Below are 15,298 nucleotides of genomic sequence, written 5' to 3' on the forward strand. Positions count from 1 at the left end.
ATGAACATACAAATTAAGAGAAGTAGGCCATTCAGCCCTTCAAGCTAGCTCCTTTTAGCAAAATCATGGTTGATCTGTTTGTTGCCCCATTTCCCCAATTAATATTGCCTAAAAAGATTCTGATGACCTTTGATTTAAAAACAGTCAAACATACCACTAACTTTTAAGGATGAGCATTCCAAAATCAGATAATCCACAGAGAAAAAAAATTTGTCGTCATCGCTGTCCTAAAAGGATGACCCCTCATTTTAAAAGTGTCCCTTAGTCGGGATTCAGAATACAGAACATCCTTTTCACGTTTACTTTTTCAAGACCATTAAGGATGTTATAAATTTTAATCAAATCAACCTTCACTGTTATAAACTCCAGTGAAAACATGAGCAAATCATCTGCAGGAGGATTCTATCTCACTTGCCTATATTTATAAATGATGCACTCACGTTTGTGGACAGCTTCACCAATTGCCATTGTGTATGGAGGTATCATGGTGCAGCTAACAATAACAATTACACTAGCTTTCACAGCCCGGAATTCCACCACCTTCCTGCCATTCTCTCACAGCCAGCAACTTCCCTATTTTCTCACAGTCAGTAATGCCCTCTCCCACACTCATCCTGATTGCCCATAAGCAAGAATCATTCGTGGTTGTCTACAGATCGGAATCTCTCACATTTTCATACAGCCAGTACTCTCCAATCTCTGCCCCGTCAGCAATCTCCGTATTTTTCCCAAACCGTCTGATAATTCTTTCTCACTCAGCAATCTCCAATATTCTTGCACAGCCAGCAACTGAAAATAGAACATTACAGCACAGTACAGGCCCTTCGGCCCTCAATGTTGCGTTGACCTATGGAACCAATATGAAGCCCATCTAACCGACACTGTTCCATTCTCATCCATATGCCTATCCAATGACCATTTAAATGCCCTTAAAGTTGGTGAGTCTACTACTGTTGCAGGCAATGCATTCCATGCTCCTACTACTCTGAGTAAAGAAACTACCTCTGACATCTGTCCTATTATCTATCACCCCTCAATTTAAAGCTCTGCCCCCTCATACTGGCCATCTCCATCTGAGAAAAAAGGCTCTCACTGCCCACCCTATCTAACCCTCTAATTATCTTATATATCTCAATTAAGTCACCTCTCAACCTTCTTCTCTCTAATGGAAATACCCTCAAGTCCCTCAGCCTTTCCTTGTAAGACCTTCCCTCCATAGCAGGTGACATCCTAGTAAATCTCCTCTGAACCTTTTCCAAAGCTTTCACATCCTTTCTATAATGTGATGACCAGAACTGTACGCAATATTCCAAATGTGGCCACACCAGAGCTTTGTACAGTTGCAGCATGATCGCATGGTTCAGAAACCCAATCCCTCTACTAATAAAAGCTAACACACTGTATGCCTTCTTAACAACCCTATCAACCTGGGTTACAACTTTCAAGGATCTATGTACCTGATCTCTCCAAGATCTCTCTGCTCATCTATAATACCAAGAATCTTACCATTAGCTCAGTAGTCTGCATTCCTGTTACTCCTTCCAAGATGAATCACCAAATACATTTCCGCATTAAACTTCATTTGCCACCTCTCAGTCCAGCTCTGCAGCTTATCTATGTCTCTCTGTAACCCATAACATCCTTCGTCACTATCCACAACTCTACTGACTTTAGCATCAACTGCAAATTTACTAACCCATCCTTTCAAGCCCTCATCCAGGTCATTTATAAAAATGACAAACAGTGGACCCAAAACAGATCCTTGTGATAGCCCACTAGTAACTGAACTCCTGAATGAATATTTTCCATCAACCACCACCCTCCATTTTCTTTCAAGTAGCCAATGTCTGATCCAAACCACTAAATTACCCTCAATCCCATGCCTTCCTATTTTGTGCAAAGCTGACTGTGGAGAACCTTATCAAATGCCTTATTGAAATCCACATAAACCACATCAACCGCTTTACCCTCATCCACCTGTTTGGTCACCTTCTCAAAGAACTCAATAAGGTTTGTGAGGCATGACCTACTTTTCACAAAACCACGTTGACTATCCCTAACCAACTTATTCCTCTCGAGAGGATTATAAATCCTCTCTGTTATAACCCTTTACCTACAACCGAAGTAAGGATCACTGGTCTATAATTACCAGGATTGTCTCTACTCCCATTCTTGAACAAGGGAACAACATTTGTTATCCTCCAGTCTTCTAGCACTATTTCTCTGTAGACAATGACGACATAAAGATCAAAGCCAAAAGCTCGGCAATCTCCTCCCTGACTTCCCAGAGAATCCTAGGATAAATCCCATCGGCCTAGGGGACTTATTTATTTTTACACTTTCCAGAATTGCTAACACCACCTTCTTATGCACCTCAATCCCATCTAGTCTAGCAGCCTTTCTCTCAAAATTAAATGTCCTCATCTTTCCTAAGTCTGTAGTCGGCTTTCCTGTTCTTTCATGGGCAGCATCCCCATTCTCCCACTGCCAGCAGTGTTTCACATTTTCCCAACAGGCAGGAACATTCTCACAGCCATCAATTTTCCTCACATTTCTTTTACACCCACATCCCCCAGAACACTCAAATATAGCAACCTCCCTCCAAATGGTACCATATCCACACAATACTGTCAAATCTTGTGATTGCTGATCCAATGCTTTATTCCAAATTCAGAGCTGTGTAATTATATTGCATCATTCACTATCTCAGAACATGGTTTTATAGCAAATTAAGAATTTGTGAAGGAATACCCAACTTGTGTACAGCATGCTCTCTAAACAACAAAAGTGATAATGACCAGGTAATCTGTTTAGCAAAACCACAGAATAATACAAGGTGACCATTGTGCCTAATTCCAGATTTTTATTGATTTTGATTGAGGAATGATAATGAGCCAGAACACTTGTACTATTATTGCATTCAATAGTTCTATGCCACCAAGGAGATGTTTAATTATATCATAGTTGGACCCTCTACTGCTAGACTAAAAATACATCTTCACAGTAGTCCCAACCATCATGAATATCTGTCCCAGAGCTCCAATGTCACTAGGTATCATACCCATCAAACCCCTTATCCTGTTGCTCCCAATTCTAGAATGATCCTCCCTAGTCTACTAACACATGATTTCCTTCAACTGCCCAGTACTGCTTCAAGATGTTCCTGCAACTGAACAACTAGAAGCCCTTTCCTTTAGCCAGTCTTCATTTTCTGGGCTTTACTTCAGTTAAACTAAATAATAATGATCAATGCAACTGATTTCCACTGTACATGGAGATATGCACATAACATTAGCCACAGGCAATAACAACTCCATCACTAACATAATGCAGTAATAAAATGCAATTTGTTTGATTTAACAACAGTAAATCAATACTTAGATAACATAATGCCGATTATGTGAAATATTTGCATGAAACAACACAGACAACAGCCATTTGGCCCATCATTCTCTTGCAAGCTCTTTGAAGGTGCATTGAGTCCCATTCTCCTTCCTTTTTCTCCAATGCCCATTTTCTTTTCATACATTTATCCAATTACCGTTCAAAAATTATTACTGAATCTGTTTCTAATGCCTTTAGGCAGTGTATTACAGATCATAGGAATGCATTACTTGTTTTAAAAAAAGCTTATTATATATCGCTAGTTCTTTTACAAAATATATGGTGTATAACAGTATATGTTCTGATATGCCTTGAATCAGTACCACTGGGAACCTGCTGGCAAAATAGTAAAAGCTTTGAAGTTAACATCCTTTCTATAACACTTCTCAACTGTATTCAATTTGTATCAAATATATTCTAGATTCTCTGAAATACATAAAAATAATGTCTGAAAATGTGTTGCTGGAAAAGCGCAGCAGATCAGGCAGCATCCAAGGAGCAGGAGAGATGCTGCCTGACCTGCTGCGCTTTTCCAGCAACACATTTTCAGCTCTGATCTCCAGCATCTGCAGTCCTCACTTTCTTCTATAAAAATAATGTCACCAATATTTCAGAATAAACTGAACTGTTCTGTACAAGGGCAGATGTCTTCAGTTTCAATTCTAAGAATCAGGGTCAGTTAGAGTTACTTCAACAGTGCATATTAATTCAGAAAAAACAATTAACTTCTTTGTGCAATATTCCAAACATTACAGTTTGACCAAGTTAGAAGCTGTGCTGATATTAAATGAGATACAGTTTTCAGAAAAGTACAAACAGGATTATTTGGAAGATTCCTCATGTAACTATTTTGTTTAAAATATACCTACCTATGTTATCTGTATTAATCATCCCATCTTCACTGTGAATGCTAATCTCTTGATTAATGTTGTCTCTCTCATTGGACTCGTCTTTTATTTTTTCTTCTATTGTGCTATGCATTCCTGCTTGTTTAATCTTATTGTCATTAACCATTAAGGCTTCACTAACGCAAGTCTGCTCTCCTGCCATTTCCTGTTCTGAATGCTGTTCAAAATGTTTTAACTTATTCTAGTAGGAAAAAAGTTATGAACAGGCAGTTTTAAACACTGGATTAGATTCACATGGAACAAAAACTTCAATTGCCAATTTATAATCTAACTTAAAATGAAACATTTTTGTTTTTGTATATGTTATCAATTTTTATTGCAATCTATTTGCATTTTGTTAAGTCTCAGTCTTGGCTCAGTAATTTCTTAGGCCTTAGAATCAGAGGTTGTGGATTTATAAACAAAGAACAAACTTGCATTTTATAGCAAGATTTACAACCCATCGCACTGTACTGTCACTGCAGGAAACATGACAGTCAATTTTCAAACCGCAAGATTCCACAATTATTAATCAGTTCATATATTTTAATAATGTTGGTTAATGGGTAAATATTAACCAGGACAGTGTCTTAGAGCAAGTTAAACTTGAGTAACATGTACGTTTCCAGCTTACAATGAACCTTGGAGAAGCTAAACATATATTTGAAAAATGATTTCGCTGCACTTTGGATGCTGCCTGAACTGCTATGCTCTTCCAGCACCACTAATCCAGAATCTGGTTTCCAGCATCTGCGGTCATTGTTTTTACCTCTATATATTTGAAAAATCAAGGGATTAGCGAGTTTTGAGAAGATTTGTAGCTCAGGTTGAGGTTTTGGATGTAGGTTTGCTCGCTGAGCTGAAAGGTTTATTTCCACTTGTTTCGTTGCCCTACTAGGTAACATCTTCAGTGGGCCTCACGCGAAGCAATGCTGAAAATTCCTGCTTTCTATTTATATGTTTGGGTTTCTTTGGGTTGGAAATGTCATTTCCTGTGGTGATGTTATTTCCTGTGGTGTGTTATTTCTTATCACCACAGGAAATAACATCACCACAGGAATGACATCGCCAATCTAAAGAAACCCAAACATATTAATAGAAAGCAGGAATTTTCAGCATTGCTTCACGTGAGGCCCACTGAAGATGTTACCTAGTAGGGCAACGAAACAAGTGGAAATAAACCTTTCAGCTCAGCGAGCAAACCTACATCCAAAATCAAGAGATATACACAGAAGTTGAGTCCAGGTTGATCAAAAAAGGGAAAGACACACAACAAAACAAAGAATTATGCATGCTGAAGATCTAAAAACAGACAAAAACAGATATTGCTCAAGAAACTCTGCAGGTCTGGCAGCATCTGTGAAGCGACAACAGAGTTAACACTTAGAGTCCAGTGACCTTTCTTCACATCCTTTTTCAAAAACAGATATGTTGCATGGAGCCTCCCAATCCTGAAACTGGGTATTGATAAGAAAGTTGGGAGAATCAAGAGATTAGTAGTGAGTATCTTCCTGCCAGCAAGAGCAGGCCCCAGTTTACAACACAACTGTTGGAAAAGTGAGATGAGATTCTCACTTACAAGCAGTGAGATATATTTGCATCATATAGTAGTGAGAGAGATAGTTTCATGCCAGATTAATATGCAGTTTCCTATTTTCCCAACTGTTCATAAGTTCTTACGGTATAGGACAAAGGATTCTGGGTAATCCAAGATGGCGAACGGGAAAAATTTCTGGCTGTAACAGCTGCTCTTTTATTGAGGTAGTTCAGGTGTTGGAGGTGATTTCCTCGAATTCCAGGAGCAGCAATTACTGTTTTATATGCTGTTGCATTGTTTTGGAACTTTGGGGAAAAAAAGTCAAAACAACAGCAGTTTTAAAAGGGAGAAGAACAGACAAAGGAAGCACATGGTGAGGTCAGTGCAACTCCAGCACACTGTTTGCTCCTCGAGCTGTCTATCTGTCACTAACATCTCAGGGTATGTTCCAAGGGCAGCAACCACATGCACCCTCCATCCAGCATGTCTACAAGTTGCCAATCAGCATAGCAGAACACCAATTACCCTGTGTCTTGACAGGTCTGGGGCAAATAACTTATTCAGCGCAGCTGCTTGACCACATGCACAGATGGGCTTTCAAAATGGTACCAGCTCAAGAAATCCTAGGAGGAGTTAACAGTGAATAGTACTTGCACCTGTAGCAAGTGGAAGAATATAACAAGCAGGCAGCATAGGAGCATGCTGCAAAGTTAACAAGGCAAGTTTGTTAAGGTAACTTAAGAAAAACTTGCTAGGGCTCACAGAATGAAACCCTCGATGAAACTCTGCAAAAATTGCATTAAGCCAATTTTCAGTAACATTCACCTGAAAATGTTTTACCCTCTCCTAACATGGCAACTTTTCAAAAATAGCATGTATCAATGTGACTGCTCTCCTACATTCAGCAAAGCATAAGCAACACAGTGCAAGGAATCCTAAGGATGTACACAGGGATAGGCTTAAATGGATCATAAGGCCCATCAAGGTCTGAGCCAGGCTTTCACAGGCACAGGCAGGTCAAATAATATCAATTTTAAATCCTTCCCTCGAGGCTAGCCGCTTCAAAATCAAACTATCCTAAGGTATATGGCTCAAATTGGGAACAAGAAATTTTCTCTTATTCTTCACAGCACTGAACTTGCTAAATTAGTTTAACAATATTGATAAAAACTGAAAAGAACTGTGGATGCTTGAAATCAGAAACAAAAACAGTAATTGCTGAAAAAGCTCAGCAGACCTGGCACAGAGTCACAGAGATGAACAGCACTGAAACAGACCCTTCGGTCCAACTCGTCCATGCCAACCAGATATCCCAACCCAATCTACTCCTACCTGCCAGCACCCGGACCATATCCCTCCAAACGCTTCTTATTCAGATGCCCATCCAAGTGCCTTTAAAATGTTGCAATTGTACCAGCCTCCACCACTTCCTCTGGCAGACCATTCCACATATGCACCACCCTCTGCGTGAAAATGTTGCCCCTTAGGTCTCTTATTATAAAAACTTTCCCCTCTTACCCTAAAGCTATGCCCTCTAGTTCTGGACTCCCACACCCCAGTGTAAAGACCTTGTCTATTTACCCTATCCATGCTACACATGATTTTATAAACCTATATAAGGTCACCCCTCAGCCTCCGTCACTCCAGGGAAAACAGCTGTTGCCTATTCACCCTCTCCTATAGTTCAAATCCTCCAACCCTGGCAACATCCTTGTAAACCTTTTCTGAACCCTTTCAAGTTTCACAACATCCTTCTGATAGGAAGTAGACCAGAATTGCACACAATATTCCAAAAGTGGCCTAACCAATGTCCTGGTTAGAGGGGTGCTGGAAAAGCACAGCAGGTCAGGCAGCATCCGAGGAGCAGGAAAATCGAGGTTTTGGGCAAAAGATGAAGGGCTTTTGCCTGAAACGTCGATTTTCCTGCTCCTCAGATGCTGCTTGACCTGCTGTGCTTTTCCAGTACAACTCTAATCTAGACTCTCGTTTCCAGCATCTGCAGTCCTTGTTTTTATCTAACTAATGTCCTGTACAGCCACAACATGATCTCCCAATTCCTGTACTCAATACTCTGACAAATAAAGGAAAGCATACCAAACACCTTCTTCACTATCCTATCTACCACTGACTCTACTTTCAAGGAACTATGAACCTGCACTTTGTTCAGCAACACTCCCTAGGACCTTACCATTAAGTGTATAAGATCTGCTAAAGATTTGTTTTCCCAAAATGCAGCACCTCACATTTATCTAAAATAAACTCCATCTGCCATTCCTCAGCCCATTGGCCCATCTGATCAAGATCTTGTTGTAATCTGAGGTAATTTTCTTCGCTGTCCACTACACCTCCAGTTTTGGTGTCATCCACAAACTGGACATAACCATCGACTTGGACCCAATATACCGGCCACTGCAGCGGACAGCAAGAACTGACAACCGGAAGCGGCAGAGACAAGCCACTATAAATGCCGGAAGAAACATCACAGAAGCGCTTCACAGGAGGGTCCCAAGAACTGAGGATGTCACCTAGACAGGGGACTAAACATTTGCAACACAAACTCCCAGCTTGGCAAACAGAACCACATCAATGCGCACCCGAGCTATAAATCTTCTCCCAAACTTTGAACAAACTTACTAACTACACCTTTTATGCTCACATCCAAATTATGTATAGAAATGACAAAAAGTAGTAGACCCAGAACCGATCCTTGTGGCACTCCACTGGTCACAGGCTTCCAGTCTGAAAAACAACCCTCCACCACCACCCTCTGTCTTCTACCTTTGAGCCAGTTCTGTATTCAAATGGAGAGTTCTCCCTGTATTCTGTGAGATCTAACCTTACTCTCCAGTGTCCTCTGGGGAACCTTGTCAAACGCCTTACTGAAGTCCATATAGATTACGTCTACCGTTCTGCCCTCATCAGTCCTCCTTGTGACTTCTTCAAAAACCTCAATCAGGTTTGTGAGACAGGACTTCCCATGCACAAAGCCATGCTGACTATCCCGAATCAATCCTTGCCTTTCCAAATACATGTACATCCTGTCCTTCAGGATTCCCTCAAACAACTTCCCCACCAACGATGTCAGGCTCATTGGTCTATAGTTTCCTGGCTTGTCCTTACCACCTTTCTTAAATAGTGGCACCACATTAGCCAACCTCCAGTCTTCCGGCACCTCACCTGTGACCTCGATTTAACAGATATCTCAATAAGAGGCCCAGCAAGCAATTCCCTAGTTTCTCACAGAGTTCTAGGATATACCTGATCAGGTCCTGGGGACATATCCACTTTTATGCGTTTCAAGACATCCAGTACACCTTCCTTTGTAATATGGATATTTTTCAAGATGTCACCATCTATTTCCCCACATTCAATACCTTCCATGTCCTTTTCCACTGTAAATACTAGTGCACAATACTCATTTAGTATCTCCCCCATCTCCTGCAGCTCCAACAAAGGCTCCCTTACTGATCTTTGAGGGGCCCTATCCTCTCCCTAGTTATCTTTTTTTTGTCCTTAATGTATTTGCAAAAATATTTGGATTTTCCTTAACACTATTTAGAGAGAAATCAAGAGTTAACATTTCAGATTGAGTGACCCTTCTGTAGAAGTGAATAATTTTAATGTCTGTGGTTATTAATGGAAGTTTTCATTATAAAACACATTAATATTTATACAATAATAGGTACATGGTCAAGATGCAGGTCCATTGCTAATAAGGCCTTGCCTCCTCGCTTGTTCATGCACCAAGCAAATAATTTAAGAACACATCTCTCTTCTACAAAAATGGTATAGTATATGAACATAAAGAAAATGTAGATTACAAGTCAAGTAATCACAACCTTTTTCTTATGTCTTTATAGTATCTGTTTAATATCACAATTACCCAAATAATATTTACAGACCAACATAAAATATATAGAAACCTATTGTTCTTTAAATGCCACAAGATTTTATTCTGGTGCCTTCAAACCAAAAAACACTTGCCTGCAATCTGTATATTTGCTGTTCTTGTTGTACATTCTGCATAGATATCTTACTTTGAATCTCTTGACATTCGGCATGAGTTTTTTTAAATGATTCTAACTCAGATTTTATTCTGAGATTTTCTTCATTTAATCGAGTCTCCTGAAAACAAAAATCACAGATTTCTACACTACTTACATTGTGAAATGTAACTTTAACTTCATCAGAATGCAAACTTAGTACTGATAGAAAACTGTGGGTTTCAATCATGACTATGCATTTATCACGTAAACATATTCCCACAAGTGAAGGAAAATCAGCAGTCAAAGCCACTTCACCAGACCTGCTAAGACGTGTTCAAGAACAGTATTAATGCAAGTGTGAGACTCTATAATTCTCATTTATGGTGTACTGCAAATACACGGAAAATTTGGCTCACTAAAAATGGTGAGACATAAAACTTCACCTTCATGTTTGACATGCATTCCATATAAAGTTCTTTCATACCACAATAATATGATTATGTATCACATTTTTTGTGATGAAGTATTAATATTGGTGTTTTTGATAAAATATGTGAATTATATTATGAATTTCTTAACCTGCATATGCTTTGTAACATGCCTCAAATTATCTTAAGATTTTATTAAAAGTATAGTTTATTGTTCATGCAATCAATAAGTAAATGCCACACAACATACTCATTAAAACAGAGACGACAACGTGGTAACCTCGGTCATTCACACTGAGCATTAAAAGAATGAAATATTCACTATTACATATTTCCTTATAAAATATTATATATATTTGGCAAACACAATGTTAATCAATTTTGTATACAGTTCTGTTTAATGTTCAATGCTGGTCAATTCTCAGTTGTGTATCTATTTCCAGTTCAATGAAAATTATTCCAAGTTGTTATGATTAAATGAGCCTGTAACTTTTTAAAGTTACAATGGAATGGCTCACCAATCTCCTCTCCATTCCGCCAAGGTTCCTGTAAGAAAACAGTGAATTATCCAATAATCACGAATATGAAGACTTTTTTATTGGTTTGTATCCCATAATGTTCTATGGCATCATCTAAAAACACATGCCTGAATATTTGCTTAGAATGGGTGGTTCATCGTATTAGGAAAAATGACAACAGAGGCACTGTTGTAATGGTCCACCAATGTACTTTTAAGAGACACACTAATGACATCGTCACAGCATGTAACCTGGGGGCATAAAGATCTCATACTCAATCTTTCCTTGGGTCACTTGAAGCATTAAAATTATTGGAATTTGTTTCTTCTGCTGTAAACTATTAGCTTAATGCTAGCCCAGACATACAAAATATAACGTCTGTACACAAAAGTAACTTTAAATGAATGTCTGTGGGATTCTTCAATATGATATCCACATCCAATTTATGCTGTTACAGCTGGGACGGCACGGTGGTACAGTGGTTAGCACTGCTGCCTCACAGCGCCAGAGACCTGGGTTCAATTCCCGCCTCAGGCAACTGTCTGTGTGGAGTTTGCACATTCTGCGTGGGTTTCCACCTGGTGCTCCAGTTTCCTCCCACAGTACAAAAATGTGCATGTTAGGTGAATTGGCCATGTAGGGGAATAGGTCTGGGTTGCTCTTCGAAGGGTCAGTGTGGACTTGTTGGGCCGAAGGGCCTGTTTCCACATTGTAATCTAATCTGATCTAATGATGCAAGCTACATCAAAGTAAACCATCTTATTGGAAGTAAACTCACACCATGGTCGCAGCTGTGTGCAGATAGTTGGCAAACCAGTTGAAGACCAAACAGACTACAGCTTTTGACAAAATAATTCAGCCAAAAGAAGAATTTCTCATTTGTCAGCAGCATCAGTTCCTGCAAGTACAGACAAGTGTAGATGTGACATTAATCTCCAAGAAAACAGAGCTAATTTCTTTCTAAATGGAATATGCTGTGCCAAGATAAAAGCATTCTAAAACTGCCAGAGAAGGGTTGTAACGGACTTTTGAGCTTGTATACAAAGCAAGTGTAGTGCAATACAGAAGGTGGAAGCTAGAATGCTAAGCTCTTGACAATCAAAACATCAGTAACATCTTCTCAGAAAAGCAGATGAAAAGTCCACATTTTTAAAAAACAGATTTAATCTAAATGGTCATTAAGGTACAGCTCTGCAGTCTAAAATTGTTAAAGTGGAATTATAGACAGGAGAAACCTCATTGTGATTTGAAAATCCAGTGACACCTACACTGAATTACAACTATTTCAAACAATGCACGCAGTTCTATTTTGCAGACCAGTAACAAATAATCCTAATAAGACAGCTCTAAAGATCTTATTTGTTATTGGCAAGGTGGAGAGTCTTCACAGAAAATCTACATCCATTCACTTCATGAGCAATAGGGAAGATCCAAAAAAGATTTGGAAGGTTCTTGAAGATCAACCCAAGATAATAACAAACTTCAGGACTAACAGAATCTAACTCACATCATATAGACAGCAACTTCAAGAATCTATTGACTTGGTTGTCAGAAAATGCTATGAATGGGACGTTTCCAAAGAGGAAGTGTTCAAAAGGCTCGTTGAGTCAGTCATCATCACCACATTAAATAAAGCCATTAGGAAGGATCTTTTGGACAAAGAAAAGGGCAAACTAACAATGCATTACTTGAGGATGAACACAAGTGTGACCCCATAGTGCAGGCCGACAACAATTAATGCAGCAAACACTATTGCTTTAGTCAGCAACACTCAACAAAGAAACAAAATTTGTAACAGCTGCAGTTTGTCACAACTACCAAAAACTGTCCAGCTTTCCTGGATATCTGTAAAGCATATATAGAACTCCAAGACACATTGAGCACACACGCAGGAAATCTGATACCAAAAGCCAAGCCAGGTTCCAAAACAAAACACAAGTGACAAGCAAGATGGTACAACAATGCAAAACTAGTATCAAGGCGAGTGTTACAAGTGTATAAATGCAAGTACATCAATGAGGCTCCAAGTCAACCAAGGGAAAGTCAAATTTCAGATTACCAAGCTTTTCATATTATTTACTTCACACCATGTTGATGGTGTAAGTGATCAGACGTTTTTACAACATTTAATATCTCTTAAAAAGGCAGGACCACACACAAAGCTAAAATTGGCATGGGAGCCATTTCCAACATATTACCAATGTGCATCCTAAAATACAGAAGAAGTTTACCTCAGAATACAACAGGATCTTAGTCAGATGGGCAATGGGCTGAGAAGTGGCAGATGGAAGTTAATTTAGATAAATGTGAGATGCTGCATTTTGGAAAACTGAATTAGAGCAGGATTTATACACTTAATAGTAAGATCCTAGGGAGTGTTGCTCAACAAAGAGATCTTGGAGTGCAGATTCATAATTTCTTGAAAGTACAGTCGCAGGTAGATAGGATTGTGAAGAAGGCATTTGGTATGCTTTCCTTTATTGGTTAGAGCAATAGAGTTGCCTTTATTCCTGATGAAGGGCTTTTGCCCGAAACGTCGATTTTGCTGCTCCTCAGATGTTTCCTGAACTGCTGTGCTCTTCCAGCACCACTAATCCAAAATCTGGTTTACAGCATCTGCAGTCATTGTTTTTACATAGGAGTTGAGAGGTCAAGTTGGAGCTGTACAGGATATTGGTTAGGCTACTTTTGGAATATTTTGTGTAACTCTGATCTTCCTATTGGAAGGATGTTTTTTTTTAGATTAGATTAGACTTACAGTGTGGAAACAGGCCCTTCGGCCCAACACGTCCACACCGACCCGCCGAAGCGCAACCCACCCATACCCCTACATTTACCTCTTACCTAACACTATGGGCAATTTAGCATGGCCAATTCACCTGACCCGCACATCTTTGGACTGTGGGAGGAAACCGGAGCACCCGGAGGAAACCCACGCAGACACGGGGAGAACGTGCAAACTCCACACAGTCTGTCGCCTGAGTCGGGAAACTTGAAAGGGTTCAGAAAAGATTTATAGGAATGTTGCCAGGGTTGGAGGATCTGAGCTAAAGGGAGAGGCTGAATAGGCTAGGGCTGTTTTCCCTGGAGCATCAGAGACTGAGGGGTGACCTTATTGAGGTTTATAAAATCATAAGGGACATGGATAGGATAGCCAAGGTCTTTTCCTTGGGCTGGGGGAGTTCAGAACTAGAGGACATAGGTTTAGGGTGGGAGACGAAAGGTATAAAAGAGACCTAAAGGGCAACTTTTTCACAAAAGGGTAGCATGGATATGGAAGGAGCTGCCAGAAGTGGTGGAAGCTAGTACAATTACAGCATTTAAAAGGCATCTGGATGGGTATCCTCTGCCAAGGACATGCAGGTCCTGGGCCTCCTCCACCGCCACTCCCTCACTACCCGACTCCTGAAGAACACCTTATCTTCTACTTCAGAACCCTTCAACCCCAGGGCATCAATGTGGACTTCACCAGTTTCTTCATTTTCCCTCCCCCCACCTTACCCCAGTTCCAAACTTCCAGCTCAGCATCATCCTCATGACCGGTCCACTTATCAATCTTCCTTAGCACCTATCCGCTCCACCCTCCTCTCCAATCTATCACCTTTACCCCTTCCTCTATCCACCCACTGCACTCTCACCTACCTTCTCTCCAGTCCCACCCCCTCCCATTTATCTCTCCAGAGGTTTCCAACCTCCTTCCTGATGAAGGGCTCCTGCCCGAAACATTGATTGTCCTGTTCCAATGCTGCCTGACCTGCTGTGCTTTTCCAGCACCACTCTAATCTTGACTTTAATTTCCGGCATCTTCAGTCCTCACTTTCGCTATATGTTTAGGAAGGGTTTAGTGGGATATGGGCCAAGTGCTGGCAAATGGGACAAGATTAGGTTAGGTTATCTGGTCGGCATGGAGGAGTTGGACCGAAGGGTCTGCTTCCTTGCTGTACATTTCTATGACTCTATATGACTTTGAAGCAAGATATCAACCAGGTACCTGGATAATTATGTCTGGCAAGGCAGCAAATTATTCAACCCACAAAGACCAAAATTTGCTCCTTTAATCAACACATTGAAGCTACTGACTACAAACTTGAAGATATTCTCAAGGTTTAGCTCTTACACTTTGGCCAGAACCAAGATGAACATTTGCATTCGGCAACTGCTGAAAATAAGCAACTACAAGAATTCCAGAAGATTATTATCCAGGGATGTCCTGATGGTATTATGGCATTAAGATTTGTTCATTTTGACCATATATAGATAAACTTGGTATATCATGACAAGTCATTTTCAAGGGCATGTCCCTAATACCAAAAGCATTGTTACACTAGGGACACTGAATGCATAAGACAGTATTTGCCATGATGATGAAGGATATTCAATGACTGTGAACGCATGTGGGGCATGTCAACAACAGCAACAACAGTTCTAGGTCAGATGATGTCTGACAACAGACTACAGTAAACTGGCAAATAATTTCAAGACATGTGTTTTGAGTGAGGAGTGGCCCATACTACAACATAACCATACTATGTATCTCACGTTTCTAGGAAAACGCATC

At 40.0% G+C, this 15,298-nt stretch overlaps 1 protein-coding gene across 1 annotated transcript in view; it reads right to left on the reverse strand.

The window, feature by feature from the left end:
• The window catches only part of LOC132824314 (coiled-coil domain-containing protein 73-like), a 128,741-nt gene that overhangs the window by 17,535 nt on the left and 95,908 nt on the right, over positions 1-15,298 (reverse strand). The window contains exons 15-16 of the mRNA XM_060838660.1: positions 9,793-9,933; positions 4,254-4,473 (exon numbers count right to left, since the gene is read on the reverse strand). Of these exons, the coding sequence (XP_060694643.1) occupies positions 4,254-4,473; positions 9,793-9,933 (361 nt within the window). The remainder of the gene's footprint in view (positions 1-4,253; positions 4,474-9,792; positions 9,934-15,298) is intronic.

Source organism: Hemiscyllium ocellatum, chromosome 18, assembly GCF_020745735.1.
Source record: "Hemiscyllium ocellatum isolate sHemOce1 chromosome 18, sHemOce1.pat.X.cur, whole genome shotgun sequence".
Taxonomy (NCBI): Eukaryota; Metazoa; Chordata; class Chondrichthyes; order Orectolobiformes; family Hemiscylliidae; genus Hemiscyllium; species Hemiscyllium ocellatum.